Source organism: Nerophis lumbriciformis, linkage group LG33 (assembly GCF_033978685.3).
Source record: "Nerophis lumbriciformis linkage group LG33, RoL_Nlum_v2.1, whole genome shotgun sequence".
NCBI lineage: Eukaryota > Metazoa > Chordata > Actinopteri > Syngnathiformes > Syngnathidae > Nerophis > Nerophis lumbriciformis.
Genome location: NC_084580.2, coordinates 24,923,575 through 24,940,831, shown reverse-complemented (window position 1 = coordinate 24,940,831; position 17,257 = coordinate 24,923,575). Strand labels below are relative to the sequence as shown.

The 17,257-nt window shown below is 39.4% G+C and overlaps 1 protein-coding gene across 3 annotated transcripts in view; it reads right to left on the bottom strand.

Moving 5' to 3' along the window:
- Positions 1-8,586, bottom strand: part of LOC133575610 (voltage-gated inwardly rectifying potassium channel KCNH2-like) — a 53,624-nt gene extending 45,038 nt beyond the window's left edge. For all 3 annotated transcript variants that reach the window (XM_061928301.2, XM_072912185.1, XM_072912184.1), the window contains exon 1: positions 8,467-8,586. In XM_061928301.2, the coding sequence (XP_061784285.2) occupies positions 8,467-8,505 (39 nt within the window). In that variant the 5' untranslated portion in view covers positions 8,506-8,586. The remainder of the gene's footprint in view (positions 1-8,466) is intronic.
- Positions 8,587-17,257: the final 8,671 nt, after the last annotated feature.

Genomic DNA, 17,257 nt, shown 5'->3' with positions numbered 1-17,257 from the left:
GTAAGAGAAGGTATGAAGTAGGTAGGAAAAGGTGATAAACAATAAGACTTAGGCGAGAGAAGGTATAAAGTAGGTAAGAGAAGGTAATAAAAGATAAGATGTAGGCGAGAGAAGGTCAGAGAAGGTAAGAAGTAGGTAAGAGAAGGTAAGATGTAGGTAAGAAGTAAGTAAGAGGAGGTAATACAAGATAAGATGTGGGTGAGATAAGGTAAGAGAAGGTAAGAAGTAGGTAGGAAAAGGTGATAAACAATAAGACTTAGGCGAGAGAAGGCATAAAGTAGGTAAGATAAGGTACTAAAAGATAAGATGTAGGCGAGAGAAGGTCAGAGAAGGTAAGAAGTAGGTAAGAGAAGGTAAGATGTAGGTAAGAAGTAGGTAAGAGGAGGTAATAAAAGATAAGATGTGGGCGAGATAAGGTAAGAAGTAGGTAGGGAAAGGTGATAAACAATAAGACTTAGGCGAGAGAAGGTATAAAGTAGGTAAGAGAAGGTAATAAAAGATAAGACGTAGGCGAGAGAAGGTCAGAGAAGGTAAGAAGTAGGTAAGAGAAGGTAAGATGTAGGTGAGAGAAGACAAGAGATGCTAAGAAGTAGGTAAGAGAAAGTAATAATAGACAAGATGTAGGTAAGAAGTAGGTAAGAGAAGGTAATATAAGATCAGATGTGGGCGAGAGAAGATAAGAGATGAAAAGAAGTAGGTAAGAGAAGTTCTTGGAATGTGTATCCTGTATCAAATATCGGTTGTCTTCGAATTTCCTTCGAATCGGAAACTCTGATCATTGCTCCCGATAAAATCAAGAACTCCCTTGGTGCTCTGGGTGCATCTGTTCAAAGCAGCCTCAGAAACCTTGGACTCGTATTGGATCAGTCCAAGTCTTTGGAGGGTGACTGTCATCCACTGACCAAAAACTGTTTGTTTCACCTCGGAAAAATCTCTAATGTGGAAAACATTGTCGTCAAAATCGGATCTCGAAGTGATCATCCATCCATCCATCCATCTTCTTCCGCTTATCCGAGGTCGGGTCGCGGGGGCAGCAGCCTAAGCAGAGAAGCCCAGACTTCCCTCTCCCCAGCCACTTCGTCCAGCTCTTCCTGTGGGACCCCGAGGCGTTCCCAGGCCAGCCGAGAGACATAGTCTTCCCAACGTGTCCTGGGTCTTCCCCGCGGCCTCCTACCGGTCGGACGTGCCCTAAACACCTCCCTAGGGAGGCGTTCGGGTGGCATTCTAACCAGATGCCCGAACCACCTCATCTGGCTCCTCTCCATGTGGAGGAGCAGCGGCTTTACTTTGAGCTCCTCCCGGATGGCAGAGCTTCTCACCCTATCTCTAAGGGAGAGCCCCGCCACCCGGCGGAGGAAACTCATTTCGGCCGCTTGTACCCGTGATCTTGTCCTTTCGGTCATAACCCAAAGCTCATGACCATAGGTGAGGATGGGAACGTAGATCGACCGGTAAATTGAGAGCTTTGCCTTCCGGCTCAGCTCCTTCTTCACCACAACGGATCGATACAGCGTCCGCATTACTGAAGACGCCGCACCGATCCGCCTGTCGATCTCACGATCCACTCTTCCCTCACTCGTGAACAAGACTCCGAGGTACTTGAACTCCTCCACTTGGGGCAAGATCTCCTCCCCAACCCGGAGATGGCACTCCACCCTTTTCCGGGCGAGAACCATGGACTCGGACTTGGAGGTGCTGATTCTCATCCCAGTCGCTTCACACTCGGCTGCGAACCGATCCAGTGAGAGCTGAAGATCCTGGCCAGATGAAGCCAACAGGACCACATCATCTGCAAAAAGCAGAGACCTAATCCTGCAGCCACCAAACCAGATCCCCTCAACGCCTTGACTGCGCCTAGATATTCTGTCCATAAAAGTTATGAACAGAATCGGTGACAAAGGGCAGCCTTGGCGGAGTCCAACCCTCACTGGAAACGTGTCCGACTTACTACCGGCAATGCGGACCAGGCTCTGGCACTGATCATACAGGGAGCGGACTGCCACAATCAGACAGTCCGATACCCCGTACTCTCTGAGCACTCCCCACAGGACTTCCCGAGGGACACGGTCGAATGCCTTCTCCAAGTCCACAAAGTGGTCGAAGTGATCATTCACGCGTAATTCTCTTTTCACTTCTAAAGAGACTTCAGACTGTACAGAATGCGGCTTCCAGACCTTTGACCGGTGCACCCAGAACAGCCCGCATTACCCCCACTCTATCCAGTCTTCAGTGGCTTCCAGTCAAATCCTGCACAGAGTGTAAGATTTTGGTCCTGACTCGACCCTCAGAACATCACTGATTTGTTGTGCCCTTACACTTCTGGGCACATACTTTGGTCTTCAGGCCAGAGTCTCCTAAAGATTCCAAAAACTCATTTTAAAACCTGGTTTAGACCTGGTATTCCAGGTTGTATCCCCAGGACTGTTGAACGACTTTCACCAGTCCCTCTGTCAATGTTTTGTTACTATTTACCTACTTTGGAGGGGCTGTGTGGCGAACACTAGGACCATGTCTCTCACTAGTAGGCCTGAGGTGGGGGTGTGGCTCATTACCCATTCAGGCACACAATTGAGGCACCATTTAGCACTTCCTGTTTTGGGCATTCATGGTTCCCAGTCTTGCGATGAAGACCTGTTTGGAACATGAGGTGGACTCTGGATGCAAGACAAAGGGTGGTCCACGAAGAGAAACCTGCTGGAAAGTTTGTTGGACTTTGTAAATAAAGAACCGTGTGTGGTTTGAGAACACATGTGGCTCGGGGAATGTCCCTACAGGGGGTTTAAAATGGGAGCATCTATAAGTTATTGCACATGAATGCTTCACACCAGGAAAAGTGGGGCAGGTGCTATACTGGGACCCAAACATAAATAAACACCCGTGTTTAAGTGGACCTTGGGGCAGGAGCTGCGACTGGAGTAATCAATCAAGTGCAGCGCCTCATTCAGCGGGGGAGCCGACATAAAGGTCCCCAGCAAGGGGACTGTGCTGTACGTCACCGAGGCATGCAGTCAAGGACAGACTAAGGTCTGGAAGACCCGTACACACACCATTGATGTCTAAGCACTTGGTTCTGTTCATTTGATCCGACAATTTCCTGCTCGTGGACAAAACTACTTGACTCCAGATGATCTTTCCACGCCGGAGGCGGATGAACTTACCTCATGAGCGACTATGGAGGAAATTCGGACGGCTCTTTTTACTCGGTTGTTTCTGCGGTCCGTTCCCGAACTTGAGGCGCAGTCCCGGTACACGTTTCCATCTCGGACACTGACTGATGACATGGTAGTGTGTGGGGTACGTTCAAAACGGTCTGGATCTACTCGATCTCGCCGGGGACGAACGTGGACAGAGTTTTTAGCGTTCGCCTGGTCTGTCGTGGTCTTTGTCCTGCTCCCTTCATCCTGTCAGTGACTGCATCCTTCAGGCACAACGTAGTCTCCCCTCGTGTTCAGTGACACCCGTGTTTAAGTGGACCTTGGGGCAGGAGCTGCGACTGGAGTAATCAATCAAATGCAGCGCCTCATTCAGCGGGGGAGCCGACATAAAGGTCCCCAGCAAGGGGACTGTGCTGTACGTCACCGAGGCATGCAGTCAAGGACAGACTAAGGTCTGGAAGACCCGTACACACACCATTGATGTCTAAGCACTTGGTTCTGTTCATTTGATCCGACAATTTCCTGCTCATGGACAAAACTACTTGACTCCAGATGATCTTTCCACGCCGGAGGCGGATGAACTTACCTCATGAGCGACTATGGAGGAAATTCGGACGGCTCTTTTTACTCGGTTGTTTCTGCGGTCCGTTCCCGAACTTGAGGCGCAGTCCCGGTACACGTTTCCATCTCGGACACTGACTGATGACATGGTAGTGTGTGGGGTACGTTCAAAACAGTCTGGATCTACTCGATCTCGCCGGGGACGAACGTGGACAGAGTGTTTAGCGTTCACCTGGTCTGTCGTGGTCTTTTTCCTGCTCCCTTCATCCTGTCAGTGACTGCATCCTTCAGGCACAACGTAGTCTCCCCTCTTGTTCAGTGACACCCGTGTTTAAGTGGACCTTGGGGCAGGAGCTGCGACTGGAGTAATCAATCAAGTGCAGCGCCTCATTCAGCGGGGGAGCCGACATAAAGATCCCCAGCAAGGGGACTGTGCTGTACGTCACCGAGGCATGCAGTCAAGGACAGACTAAGGTCTGGAAGACCCGTACACACACCATTGATGTCTAAGCACTTGGTTCTGTTCATTTGATCCGTTAATTTCCTGCTCATGGACAAAACTACTTGACTCCAGATTATCTTTCCACGCCGGAGGCGGATGAACTTACCTCATGAGCGACTATGGAGGAAATTCGGACGGCTCTTTTTACTCGGTTGTTTCTGCGGTCCGTTCCCGAACTTAAGGCGCAGTCCCGGTACACGTTTCCATCTCGGACACTGACTGATGACATGGTAGTGTGTGGGGTACGTTCAAAACGGTCTGGATCTACTCGATCTCGCCGGGGACGAACGTGGACAGAGTTTTTAGCGTTCGCCTGGTCTGTCGTGGTCTTTGTCCTGCTCCCTTCATCCTGTCAGGGACTGCATCCTTCAGGCACAACGTAGTCTCCCCTCGTGTTCAGTGACACCTTGTATAAAACCTCTCCTCCAGCCCTCAAAACCCACCAACCAACTGGTCGACAAAGCCTGCAGTCCGGACTTTGGATAAAATGTTACATCCCAAAAAAGTAATTTGTGCAAATGATCCGTTTAAAGTTTCTGGTGACTTGAAAGTAGAGTTCGTCCGTCGGCAGCAGACTGAAGAGCTGCCCTCGTTTCTTGAAGGAGCTCAGGCGCTCTCTCTCTCTTTCCACCTCTGTCAGGAGTCATTGTTCAGGTTTTCAGTTACTCATTCTCAAGGCGGACTAATGAAATGTAAATTCCGGACTATAAGCCAATACTTTAATCCTACGCGGTTTGAAGCTTTGAACCGGAAGTAGAAGTGCATTTTCCGCCTTCTAGCTGTCCATAGTGTTTCTACTCGTATGGATTCTTCATTCATCCCTCCGAACGTTTGTAAGTTTTTACAATATAACTAAAACAATTCTTACTGACTAAACTGTCCCATGTGTGAAGGTAATTAAAGACAAGATGTAGGCGAAAGAAGGTAGGTGAAGGTAAGAAGTAGGTAAGAGGAGGTAGGAAAAGGTAACAATTAGGTACGCGAAGGTAATAAAAGATATGACGTAGGCAAGAGAAGGTAGGAGAAGGTCAAACGTAGGTAAGAGAAGATAAATAAAATATAAGACGTAGGCGAAAGAAGGTAAGAAGTAGGTACAAGAAGGTACTAAAAGACAGGACGTAGGTAAGAGAAGGTAAGAAAAAAAGGAGTAGATAAGAGAAGGTAATACAAGATGAGGCATAGGCAAGAAAAGGTAAAAAGTAGGTAAGAGAAGGTAATAAAAGACAAGACGTAGGCGAGAGAAGGTAAGAAGTAGGTAAGAGAAGGCAAGAAAATAAGGAGTAGATAAAAGAAGGTAAAGATGTAGGCAAGAGAAGGTAAGAAGTACGTAAGAGAAGTTAAGAAAAGACAAGACGTAGGTGAGAGAAGGTAAGAAGTAGATAAGAGAAGGTAATAAAAGACAAGATGTAGGCGGGAGAAGGTAAGAGAAGGTAAGAAGTAGGTAAGAGAAGGTCTTAAAGATAAGATGTGGGCAAGAGAAGGTAAGATGTTGGTCAGAGAAAGTAATAATAGACAAGATGTAGGTAAGAAGTAAGTAAGAGAAGGTAATAAAAGATAAGATATTGGCAATAGAAGGTAAGAGAAGGTAATAAAAGATAAAACATAGGCAAGATAAGGTAAGAATAGGTCAAAAGTAGGTAAGAGAAGGTAATAAAAGATATGACGTAGGCAAGAGAAGGTAAGAAAGGTAAAAAAAAAAAGTAGGCAAGAGAAGGTAATAAAAGACAAGACGTAGGCGAGAGAAGATAAGAAGTAGGTAAGAGAAGGCAAGAAAAAAAGGAGTAGATAAAAGAAGGTAAAGACGTAGGCAAGAGAAGGTAAGAAGTACGTAAGAGAAGTTAAGAAAAGACAAGACGTAGGCGAGAGAAGGTAAGAAGTAGATAAGAGAAGGTAATAAAAGACAAGATGTAGGCGGGAGAAGGTAAGAGAAGGTAAGAAGTAGGTAAGAGAAGGTCTTAAAGATAAGATGTGGGCGAGAGAAGGTAAGATGTTGGTCAGAGAAAGTAATAATAGACAAGATGTAGGTAAGAAGTAAGAGAAGGTAATAAAAGATAAGATATTGGCAATAGAAGGTAAGAGAAGGTAATAAAAGATAAAACATAGGCAAGAGAAGGTAAGAAAAGGTCAAAAGTAGGAAGGTAATAAAAGATAAGACATAGGCGATAGAAAGTAAGAGAAGGTAATAAAAGATAAGACATAGGCAAGACAAGATAAGAAAACGTCAAAAGTAGGTAAGAGGAGGTAATAAAAGATAAGACGTAGGCAAAAGAAGGTAAGAAATAGGTATGACAAGGTAATAAAAGACAAGATGTAGGCAGGAGAAGGTAAGAGAAGGTAAGAAGTAGGTAAGAGAAGGTCTTAAAGATAAGATGTGGGCGAGAGAAGGTAAGATGTTGGTCAGAGAAAGTAATAATAGACAAGATGTAGGTAAGAAGTAAGTAAGAGAAGGTAATAAAAGATAATATATTGGCAATAGAAGGTAAGAGAAGGTAATAAAAGATAAAACATAGGTAAGAGAAGGTAAGAAAAGGTCAAAAGTAGGAAGGTAATAAAAGATAAGACGTAGGCGATAGAAAGTAAGAGAAGGTAATAAAAGATAAGACATAGGCAAGACAAGATAAGAAAAGATCAAAAGTAGGTAAGAGAAGGTAATAAAAGATAAGACGTAGGCGAAAGAAGGTAAGAAATAGGTATGAGAAGGTAATAAAACACAAGATGTAGGCGGGAGAAGGTAAGAGAAGGTAAGAGGTATATAAGAGGAGGTCTTAAAGATAAGATGTGGGCGAGAGAAGGTAAGATGTTGGTCAGAGAAAGCAATAATAGACAAGATGTAGGTAAGAAGTAAGAGAAGGTAATAAAAGATAAGATATTGGCAATAGAAGGTAAGAGAAGGTAATAAAAGATAAAACATAGGCAAGAGAAGGTAAGAAAAGGTCAAAAGTAGGTAAGAGAAGGTAATAAAAGATAAGACGTAGGCGATAGAAGGTAAGAGAAGGTAATAAAAGATAAGACATAGGCAAGACAAGATAAGAAAAGGTCAAAAGGAGGTAAGAGGAGGTAATAAAAGATAAGACGTAGGCGAAAGAAGGTAAGAAATAGGTATGAGAAGGTAATAAAAGACAAGATGTAGGCGGGAGAAGGTAAGAGAAGGTAAGAAGTAGGTAAGAGAAGGTCTTAAAGATAAGATGTGGGCGAGAGAAGGTAAGATGTTGGTCAGAGAAAGCAATAATAGACAAGATGTAGGTAAGAAGTAAGTAAGAGAAGGTAATAAAAGATAAGATTTTGGCGATAGAAGGTAAGAGAAGGTAATAAAAGATAAAACATAGGCAAGAGAAGGTAAGAAAAGGTCAAAAGTAGGTAAGAGAAGGTAATAAAAGATAAGACGTAGGCGATTAAAGGTAAGAGAAGGTAATAAAAGATAAGACATAGGCAAGACAAGATAAGAAAAGGTCAAAAGTAGGTAAGAGAAGGTAATAAAAGATAAGACGTAGGCGAAAGAAGGTAAGAAATAGGTATGAGAAGGTAATAAAGATAGACATAGGCGAGAGAAGGTAAGAGAAAGTAAAAAGTAGATAAGAGAAGGTAATTAAAGATAAAATATGGGCAAGAGAAGGTAAGAGAAGATAAGAAGTAGGTAAGAGAAGGTAAAAAAACAAGATGTGGGCAAGATAAGGAAAGTGAAGGTAAAAAGTACAATATAGCTAAAAAAGTTCTTACTTACTAAAGTGTCCCATGTGTGATGTCAGTCGGAGTGTTTTCATGCACATTCGTACGTGCTGTCATAATGTAATAAAGCTAGCGTTGTTAGCATTAGCTAATATGCTAACAGGTTTAGAAGTGTCTGTGTTAGCTTTATTACCTTTAATAGCATTCTTTTTGTATTGTTTCACTTTCACAAATACCTCTGTAAATTCACCAAAACGTCACCGTGGGGTTATCGAGTCTGTTTAGCTGATTGGAGAGCTAGCTTGCGCAGCTAGTGGGTCCATGACCATGACTTCTGTTTTGTTTGATCATCCGTTTTACTGCCTTGTTACAGACACCTTTTGGAAACAATTAAGGTATGTAAATAAACATTTCTGTGTAAATAACTCGTTTCACAACAAGTATATATTGTATGTTGTGTTTATTTCTTCTCAGATTTAGGGGTTGCAGCTAATAAAGTATGCTCTATAGTCTGAAAAATATGGTTGACTTTTTTTTTTACCTTGTCCAACCTCGCCCTCATGAAGGTGGTCTTCTACTTACCTGGGTTACTTTCTCGGTGACGTGGTGGGTTCTGCCCATCAGTTTGCCCGGAGGTCTGATTTCCCCCGGAGGAAGCGTCACAAAAGCGTCCGTCTTGGTGTCCAGTAAACTGTGGCTCACCTTCTGCAAAAAGGTCAACAAGAAAATATCATCAATTTAACGTCTGCCTGGATTTCAGTAGGTTAACGTTTTGGTCATCAAAAGTGAAGTCGGTGGAACAAAGACATTTTTTGATTAAAATTAAGTAAGAAATAGGTAAGATAAGGTAAGAGAAGGTAATACAAGATAAGATATAAGTAGGAGAAGGTAAGAAAAAGTTGGAAGTAGGTAAGAAAAGGCAAGAAAAGATGAGATATAGGTAAGAGAAGGTAAGAATTAGGTCAAAATTAGGTAAGAGAAGAAAATAAAAGATTAGATATAGGTGTGAGAAGGTAAGAGAAGGTAAGAAGTAGGTAAGAGAAGGTAATAAAAGATAAGATGTAGGTAAGAGAAGGTAAAGAAAAGGGAAAGAAGTAGGTAAGAGAAGAAAATAAAAGATTAGATATAGGTGTGAGAAGGTGAAAAAAGGAAAGGAGTAGACCAGAGAAGGTAAACAAAGATAAGACATTAGTGAGAGAAGGTAAGAAGTAGGTAAAAGAAGGTAATAAAAGACAAGATGCATGCAAAAGTAGGTAGGAGAAGGTAAGAAGTAAGTAAGAGAAGGTAATAAAATATCAGATTTTGGTAAGAGAAACTAAGAAAAAAGATAAGAGTAGATAAGAGAAGGTAATAAAAAATAAGACATAGGCGAAAGAAGGTTAAAAAAAAGGTTAAAAAGTAGGTAAGAGAAGGTAATAAAAGATAAGACGTAGGCGAAAGAAGGTAAGAAGTAGGTAAGAGAAGGTAACAAAAGATAAGATGTAGGTGTGAGAAGGTATAAAACAAGGAAAAGAGTAGATAAGAGAAGGTAATAAAATATCAGATGTAGGTAAGAGAAGGTAAGAACAAAATAGGAGTAGATAAGAGAAGGTAATAAAAGATAAGACGTAGGCAAAAGAAGGTACAAAAAAGGTAAAAAAGTAGGTAAGAGAAGTTAAGAGAAAGTTGGAAGTAGGTAAGAAAAGGCAAGAAAATATGAGATATAGGTAAGAGAAAGTAAGAATTAGGTACAAATTACATAACAGAAGATAATAAAAGATAGATGTAGGTGTGAGATGGTAAGAGAAGGTAAGAAGTAGGTAAGAGAATATAAAAAAGATTAGATATAGGTGTGAAAAGGTGAAACAAGAAAAGGAGTAGATAAGAGAAGGTAAAAAAAAAGGAAAGGAATAAACAAGAGAAGGTAAAAAAAAAGATAAGACATTCGTGAGAGAAGGTAAGAAGTAGATAAGAGAAGGTAATAAAAGATAAGACGTAGGCGAGAGAAGGTAGGAGAAGGTAAGAAGTAGATAAGAGAAGATAAACAAAGATTAAATATAGGTGTGAGAAGGTGAAACAAGGAAATGAGTAGACAAGAGAAGGTAAAAAAAAGATAAGACATTAGTGAGAGAAGGTAAGAAGTAGGTAAGAGAAGGTAATAAAATATCAGATGTTGGTAAGAGAAACTAAGAAAAAAGATAAGAGTAGATAAGAGAAGGTAATAAAAGATAAGACGTAGGCGAAAGAAGGTTAAAAATTAGGTAAGAGAAGATAATCAAAGATAGATGTAGGTGTGAGAAGGTAAGACAAGGTAAGAAGTAGGTAAGAGAAGGTAATAAAAGATAAGACGTAGGCGAAAGAAGGTTAAAAAAAGGTTAAAAATTAGGTAAGAGAAGATAATCAAAGATAGATGTAGGTGTGAGAAGGTAAGAGAAGGTAAGAAGTAGGTAAGAGAAGGTAATAAAAGATCAAACATAGGCAAGAGAAGGTAGGAGAAGGTAAGAAGTAGGTAAGATAAGATAAAAAAGATAAGACATTAGTGAGAGAAGGTAAGAAGTAGGTAAGAGAAGATAATAAAATATCAGATGTTGGTAAGAGAAAGTAAGAAAAAAATTGCTGGACCTCCACACGTCCTCCTTGCCAGTTGGTTGTTGTGGGTTCTGTACCTGGTTTTTGTGTGTTCTGTACCTGGTTGTTGTGTGTTCTGTACCTGGTTGCTGTGTGTTCTGTACCTGGTTGTTGTGTGTTCTGTACCTGGTTGTTGTGTGTTCTGTACCTGGTTGTTGTGTGTTCTGTACCTGGTTGTTGTGTGTTCTGTACCTGGTTGTTGTGTGTTCTGTACCTGGTTGTTGTGTGTTCTGTACCTGGTTGCTGTGTGTTCTGTACCTGGTTGTTGTGTGTTCTGAACCTGGTTGTTGTGTGTTCTGTACCTGGTTGCTGTGTGTTCTGTACCTGGTTGCTGTGTGTTCTGTACCTGGTTGTTGTGTGTTCTGTACCTGGTTGCTGTGTGTTCTGTACCTGGTTGCTGTGTGTTCTGTACCTGGTTGCTGTGTGTTCTGTACCTGGTTGTTGTGTGTTCTGTACCTGGTTGTTGTGTGTTCTGTACCTGGTTGCTGTGTGTTCTGTACCTGGTTGTTGTGTGTTCTGTACCTGGTTGCTGTGTGTTCTGTACCTGGTTGTTGTGTGTTCTGTACCTGGTTGTTGTGTGTTCTGTACCTGGTTTTTGTGTGTTCTGTACCTGGTTGCTGTGTGTTCTGTACCTGGTTGCTGTGTGTTCTGTACCTGGTTGTTGTGTGTTCTGTACCTGGTTGTTGTGTGTTCTGTACCTGGTTGTTGTGTGTTCTGTACCTGGTTGCTGTGTGTTCTGTACCTGGTTGTTGTGTGTTCTGTACCTGGTTGCTGTGTGTTCTGTACCTGGTTGTTGTGTGTTCTGTACCTGGTTGTTGTGTGTTCTGTACCTGGTTGCTGTGTGTTCTGTACCTGGTTGTTGTGTGTTCTGTACCTGGTTGTTGTGTGTTCTGTACCTGGTTGCTGTGTGTTCTGTACCTGGTTGTTGTGTGTTCTGTACCTGGTTGCTGTGTGTTCTGTACCTGGTTTCTGTGTGTTCTGTACCTGGTTGCTGTGTGTTCTGTACCTGGTTTCTGTGTGTTCTGTACCTGGTTGTTGTGTGTTCTGTACCTGGCTGCTGTGTGTTCTGTACCTGGTTGTTGTGTGTTCTGTACCTGGTTGTTGTGTGTTCTGTACCTGGCTGCTGTGTGTTCTGTACCTGGTTGCTGTGTGTTCTGTACCTGGTTGTTGTGTGTTCTGTACCTGGTTGCTGGACCTCCACACGTCCTCATAGGAGTCCAGAGTCCCAGCTGGTGCGCTGCTCTTCCTGCTGGTGGCTGACCCCGCTGTACAAAGTAGAAATAAAAACAAAATAACTCATTTATGGCAGCAAACGTCAAACAAACAGAAGAATTATGTAGCTAAAGTCATGGAGAAGTTTGTCAAGACCAAAAAATATGACTAAAGTGGTTCCTATGTAATTTTACGTGTACTTTAATTCTACTGACGGTTTAAGAAACATACTTTTTACTTACCTATTAATAATTAATTTGTTTATTTTACCACTGCATGAATGTATTTTGCATCAGTTTTGCAGTATTTTTGTTAGGTATTTATTTTGTAATCTGTCTGACCTAAGCCTTGATGATAATCTTTGTGATCAACACAATTGAAATGGGGACTCGTCAGACCACGGAACACTTTTCCACTTTGGATCAGTCCATCTTCGACGAGCTCGGGCCCTGCGAAGCCGGCGGCGTTTCCGGGTGTTGTTGATAAATGGCTTTCACTTTGCGTAGTAGAGCTTTAACTTGCACTTGCAGATGTAGCGGCCAACTGTAGTGACTGACAGTGGTTTTCTGAAGTGTTCCAGAGCCCATGTGGTGATGTCCTTTACACACCGATGTCGCTTTTTGATGCAGTATCGCCTGAGGGATCCATGGTCACCGAAATAAATAAAAATAACGTTTGTGCTGTGAAAATCTTTTGTCTGACTATTATTGTGTTTATGTTAATACCGCGTTTGTGTTACTACCGTGTTATTACCGTGTTATTACCGTGACGTAACAAACGTAATGGCACAAAAGTAAAAAAGCTAGCGTTGTTAGCATTAAAATAACACTTTTAATCGTTTGTGCTGTGAAATTCTTTTGTCTGACTATTATTGCGTTCATGTTATTACCGTGTTTGTGTTACTACTGTGTTATTACCGTGTTGTTACATGTTATTACCGTGACTTAACCAACGTAACGGCACAAAACTAATAAAGCTAGCGTTAACATTAAAATAAGACTTTTAATCGTTTGTGCTGTGAATTTTTTTTGTCTGACTATAATTCTGTTTGTTATTATCGTGTTTGTGTTACTACCGTGTTATTACCGTGTTATTACCGTGACTTAACAAACGTAACGGCACAAAAGTAATAAAGCTAGCGTTGCTAACATTAAAATAACACCTTTAATCGTTTGTGCTGTGAAATTATTTTGTCTGACTATTATCGTGTTTATGTTTTTACCGTGTTTGTGTTACTACCGTGTTATTACTGTGTTATTATCGTGTTACTACCGTGTTATTACCGTGTTATTACCATGACTTAACAAACGCAACAGCGCAAAAGTAATAAAGCTAGCGTTGTTAGCATTAAAATAACACATTTAATCGTTTGGGCTGTGAAATTTTTTTGTCCGACTATTGTGTTTGTTATTACCGTGTTTGTGTTACTACCGTGTTATTACCGTGTTGTTAACATGTTATTACATGTTATTACCGTGACTTAAAAAAACGTAACGGCACAAAAGTAATAAAGCTAGCGCTGTTGGCATTAAAATAACACTTTTAATCGTTTGTGCTGTGAAATTCTTTTGTCGGACTATTATTGTGTTTATGTTAATACCGCGTTTGTGTTACTACCGTGTTATTACCATGACTTAACAAACGTGACGACACAAAAGTAATAAAGCTAGCGTTGCTAACATTAAAAGAACACTTTTAATCGTTTGTGCTGTGAAATTATTTTGTCTATTATTGTCTGTTATTACCGTGTTTGTGTTACTACCATGTTATTACCGTGTTATTAATGTGTTATTACCGTGTTATTACCGTGTTAATGTGTTATTACCGTGTTTTTAATGTGTTATTACCCTGTTATTACCGTGTTATTAATGTGTTATTACCGTGTTATTAATGTGTTAATACCGTGTTATTACCGTGTTATTACTGTGTTATTACCGTGTTATTATCATGTTATTAATGTGTTATTACGTGTTATTAATGTGTTATTACCGTGTTATTAATGTGTTATTACCGTGTTATTACCGTGTTATTAATGTGTTATTACCGTGTTTTTAATGTGTTATTACCGTGTTATCAATGTGTTATTACCGTGTTATTACCGTGTTATTAATGTGTTATTACCGTGTTATTAATGTGTTATTACCGTATTACCGTGTTATTAATGTGTTATTACCGTGTTATTACTGTGTTATTAATGTGTTATTACTGTGTTATTAATGTGTTATTAATGTGTTATTACCGTGTTTTTAATGTGTTATTACCGTGTTATTACCGTGTTATTAATGTGTTATTACCGTGTTATTAATGTGTTAATACCGTGTTATTACCGTGTTATTACTGTGTTATTAATGTGTTATTATCATGTTATTAATGTGTTATTACGTGTTATTAATGTGTTATTACCGTGTTATTAATGTGTTATTACCGTGTTATTACCGTGTTATTAATGTGTTATTACCGTGTTTTTAATGTGTTATTACCGTGTTATCAATGTGTTATTACCGTGTTATTACCGTGTTATTAATGTGTTATTACCGTGTTATTAATGTGTTATTACCGTATTACCGTGTTATTAATGTGTTATTACCGTGTTATTACTGTGTTATTAATGTGTTATTACCGTGTTATTAATGTGTTATTAATGTGTTATTACCGTGTTTTTAATGTGTTATTACCGTGTTATTAATGTGTTATTACCGTGTTATTAATGTGTTAATACCGTGTTATTACTGTGTTATTACTGTGTTATTATCATGTTATTAATGTGTTATTACCGTGTTATTAATGTGTTATTACCGTGTTATTAATGTGTTATTACCGTGTTATTACCGTGTTATTAATGTGTTATTACCGTGTTTTTAATGTGTTATTACCGTGTTATCAATGTGTTATTACCGTGTTATTACCGTGTTATTAATGTGTTATTACCGTGTTATTAATGTGTTATTACCGTGTTATTACTGTGTTATTAATGTGTTAATACCGTGTTATTACCGTGTTATTACTGTGTTATTACCGTGTTATTATCATGTTATTAATGTGTTATTACGTGTTATTAATGTGTTATTACCGTGTTATTACCGTGTTATTAATGTGTTATTACCGTGTTTTTAATGTGTTTTTACCGTGTTATCAATGTGTTATTACCGTGTTTTTAATGTGTTATTACCGTGTTATTAATGTGTTATTACCGTATTACCGTGTTATTAATGTGTTATTACCGTGTTATTACTGTGTTATTAATGTGTTATTACCGTGTTATTAATGTGTTATTAATGTGTTATTACCGTGTTTTTAATGTGTTATTACCGTGTTATTACCGTGTTATTAATGTGTTATTACCGTGTTATTAATGTGTTAATACCGTGTTATTACCGTGTTATTACTGTGTTATTACTGTGTTATTATGTTATTAATGTGTTATTACGTGTTATTAATGTGTTATTACCGTGTTATTAATGTGTTATTACCGTGTTATTACCGTGTTATTAATGTGTTATTACCGTGTTTTTAATGTGTTATTACCGTGTTATCAATGTGTTATTACCGTGTTATTACCGTGTTATTAATGTGTTATTACCGTATTACCGTGTTATTAATGTGTTATTACCGTGTTATTACTGTGTTATTAATGTGTTATTACCGTGTTATTAATGTGTTATTAATGTGTTATTACCGTGTTTTTAATGTGTTATTACCGTGTTATTACCGTGTTATTAATGTGTTATTACCGTGTTATTAATGTGTTAATACCGTGTTATTACCGTGTTATTACTGTGTTATTACTGTGTTATTATCATGTTATTAATGTGTTATTACCGTGTTATTAATGTGTTATTACCATGTTATTAATGTGTTATTGCCGTGTTATTACCGTGTTAGTAATGTGTTAGTACCGTGTTTTTAATGTGTTATTACCGTGTTATCAATGTGTTATTACCGTGTTATTACCGTGTTATTAATGTGTTATTACCGTGTTATTACTGTGTTATTAATGTGTTATTACCATGTTATTAATGTGTTATTACCGTGTTATTAATGTGTTATTACTGTGTTATTAATGTGTTATTACCGTGTTATTAATGTGTTATTACAGTGTTATTAATGTGTTATTACCGTGTTATTACCGTGTTATTAATGTGTCATTACCGTGTTATGTGTTATTACTGTGTTATTAATGTGTTATTACCGTGTAATTAATGTGTTATTACCGTGTTATTAATGTGTTATTACGTGTTATTAATGTGTTATTACCGTGTTATTACCGTGTTATTAATGTGTTATTACCGTGTTATTACCGTGTTATTGCATGTTATTACCGTGACTAAAAGACTAAATGTGCTGTTCATTAAGTACTTGTCCTCACCTGTGCAGGTGTGACGACTCTGCAGCTTCCTGTCCCAGGAAGTATGTCCACTCTTCACGTCGTCCACCGAGGAGGAAAGTTTTAACTTCACGCATCTGATGAAAGCAACAACAATGCTCCTTGGAGGTAATGACATCATAGATAGTTCATGACATCATAGATAATTCATGACATCATAAATAGTTCATGACATCATAGATAATTCATGACATCACATATTTTGTTTTGGAGGGGGAAAAGTGCCTTTTGAAACGTTGCAGTGGACGGACGCTACTCTGCTAGAGAAGGTAAGACAAGGTAAGTAGTAGGTATGATAAGGTAAAAGAAGGTAATACAAGATAAGATATAGGTAGGAGAAGGCAAGGGAAAGTTGGCAGTAGGTAAGAAAAGGCAATAAAAGATAAGCTGTAGGTAAGAGAAGGTAAGAAATAGGAAAGGGGAACATAACAGACGGCAATAACAGATAAGCTGTAGGTAAGACAAGGTAAGAAGTAGGTAATAAAAGGTAATAAAAGATAAGATGTAGGCGAGAGAAGGTGAGAAGTAGATAAGGGAAGGTAATAAAAGATAAGATGTAGGCGAGAGAAGGTGAGAAGTAGGTAAGGGAAGGTAATAAAAGACAAGATGTAGGCGGGACAAGGTAAGAGAAGGCAAGAAAAAATAAGTAGATAAGAGAATGTAATAAAAGATAAGACGTAGGCGAAAGAAGGTAGGAAATAGGTACGAGAAGGTAATAAAAGATAAGACGTAGGCGAGAGAAGGTAAGAAGTAGGTAAGAGAATGTAATAAAAGATAAGACGGAGGCAAGAGAAGGTAAAAAGTAGGTAAGAGAAGGTAATAAAAGATAAGACTTAGGCGAGAGAAGGTAAGAAGTAGGTAAGAGAAAGTAATGAAAGATAAGACGTAGGCAAGAGAAGGCAAGAAGTAGGTAAGAGAAGGTAATAAAAAATAAGACGTAGGCGAGAGAAAGTAGGTAAGAGAAAGTAATAAAATATAAGACGTAGGCAAGAGAAGGTAAAAGAAGGTAAGAAGTAGGTAAGAGAAGATAATAAAAGACAACATGTAGGCAGAAGAATGTAAGAGAAGGTAAGAAGTAGGTAAGAGAAGGTAAGAAAAAAGGAGTAGATAAGAGAAGGTAATAAAAGATGAGACGTAGACGAAAGAAGGTAAGAAATAGCTACGAGAAGG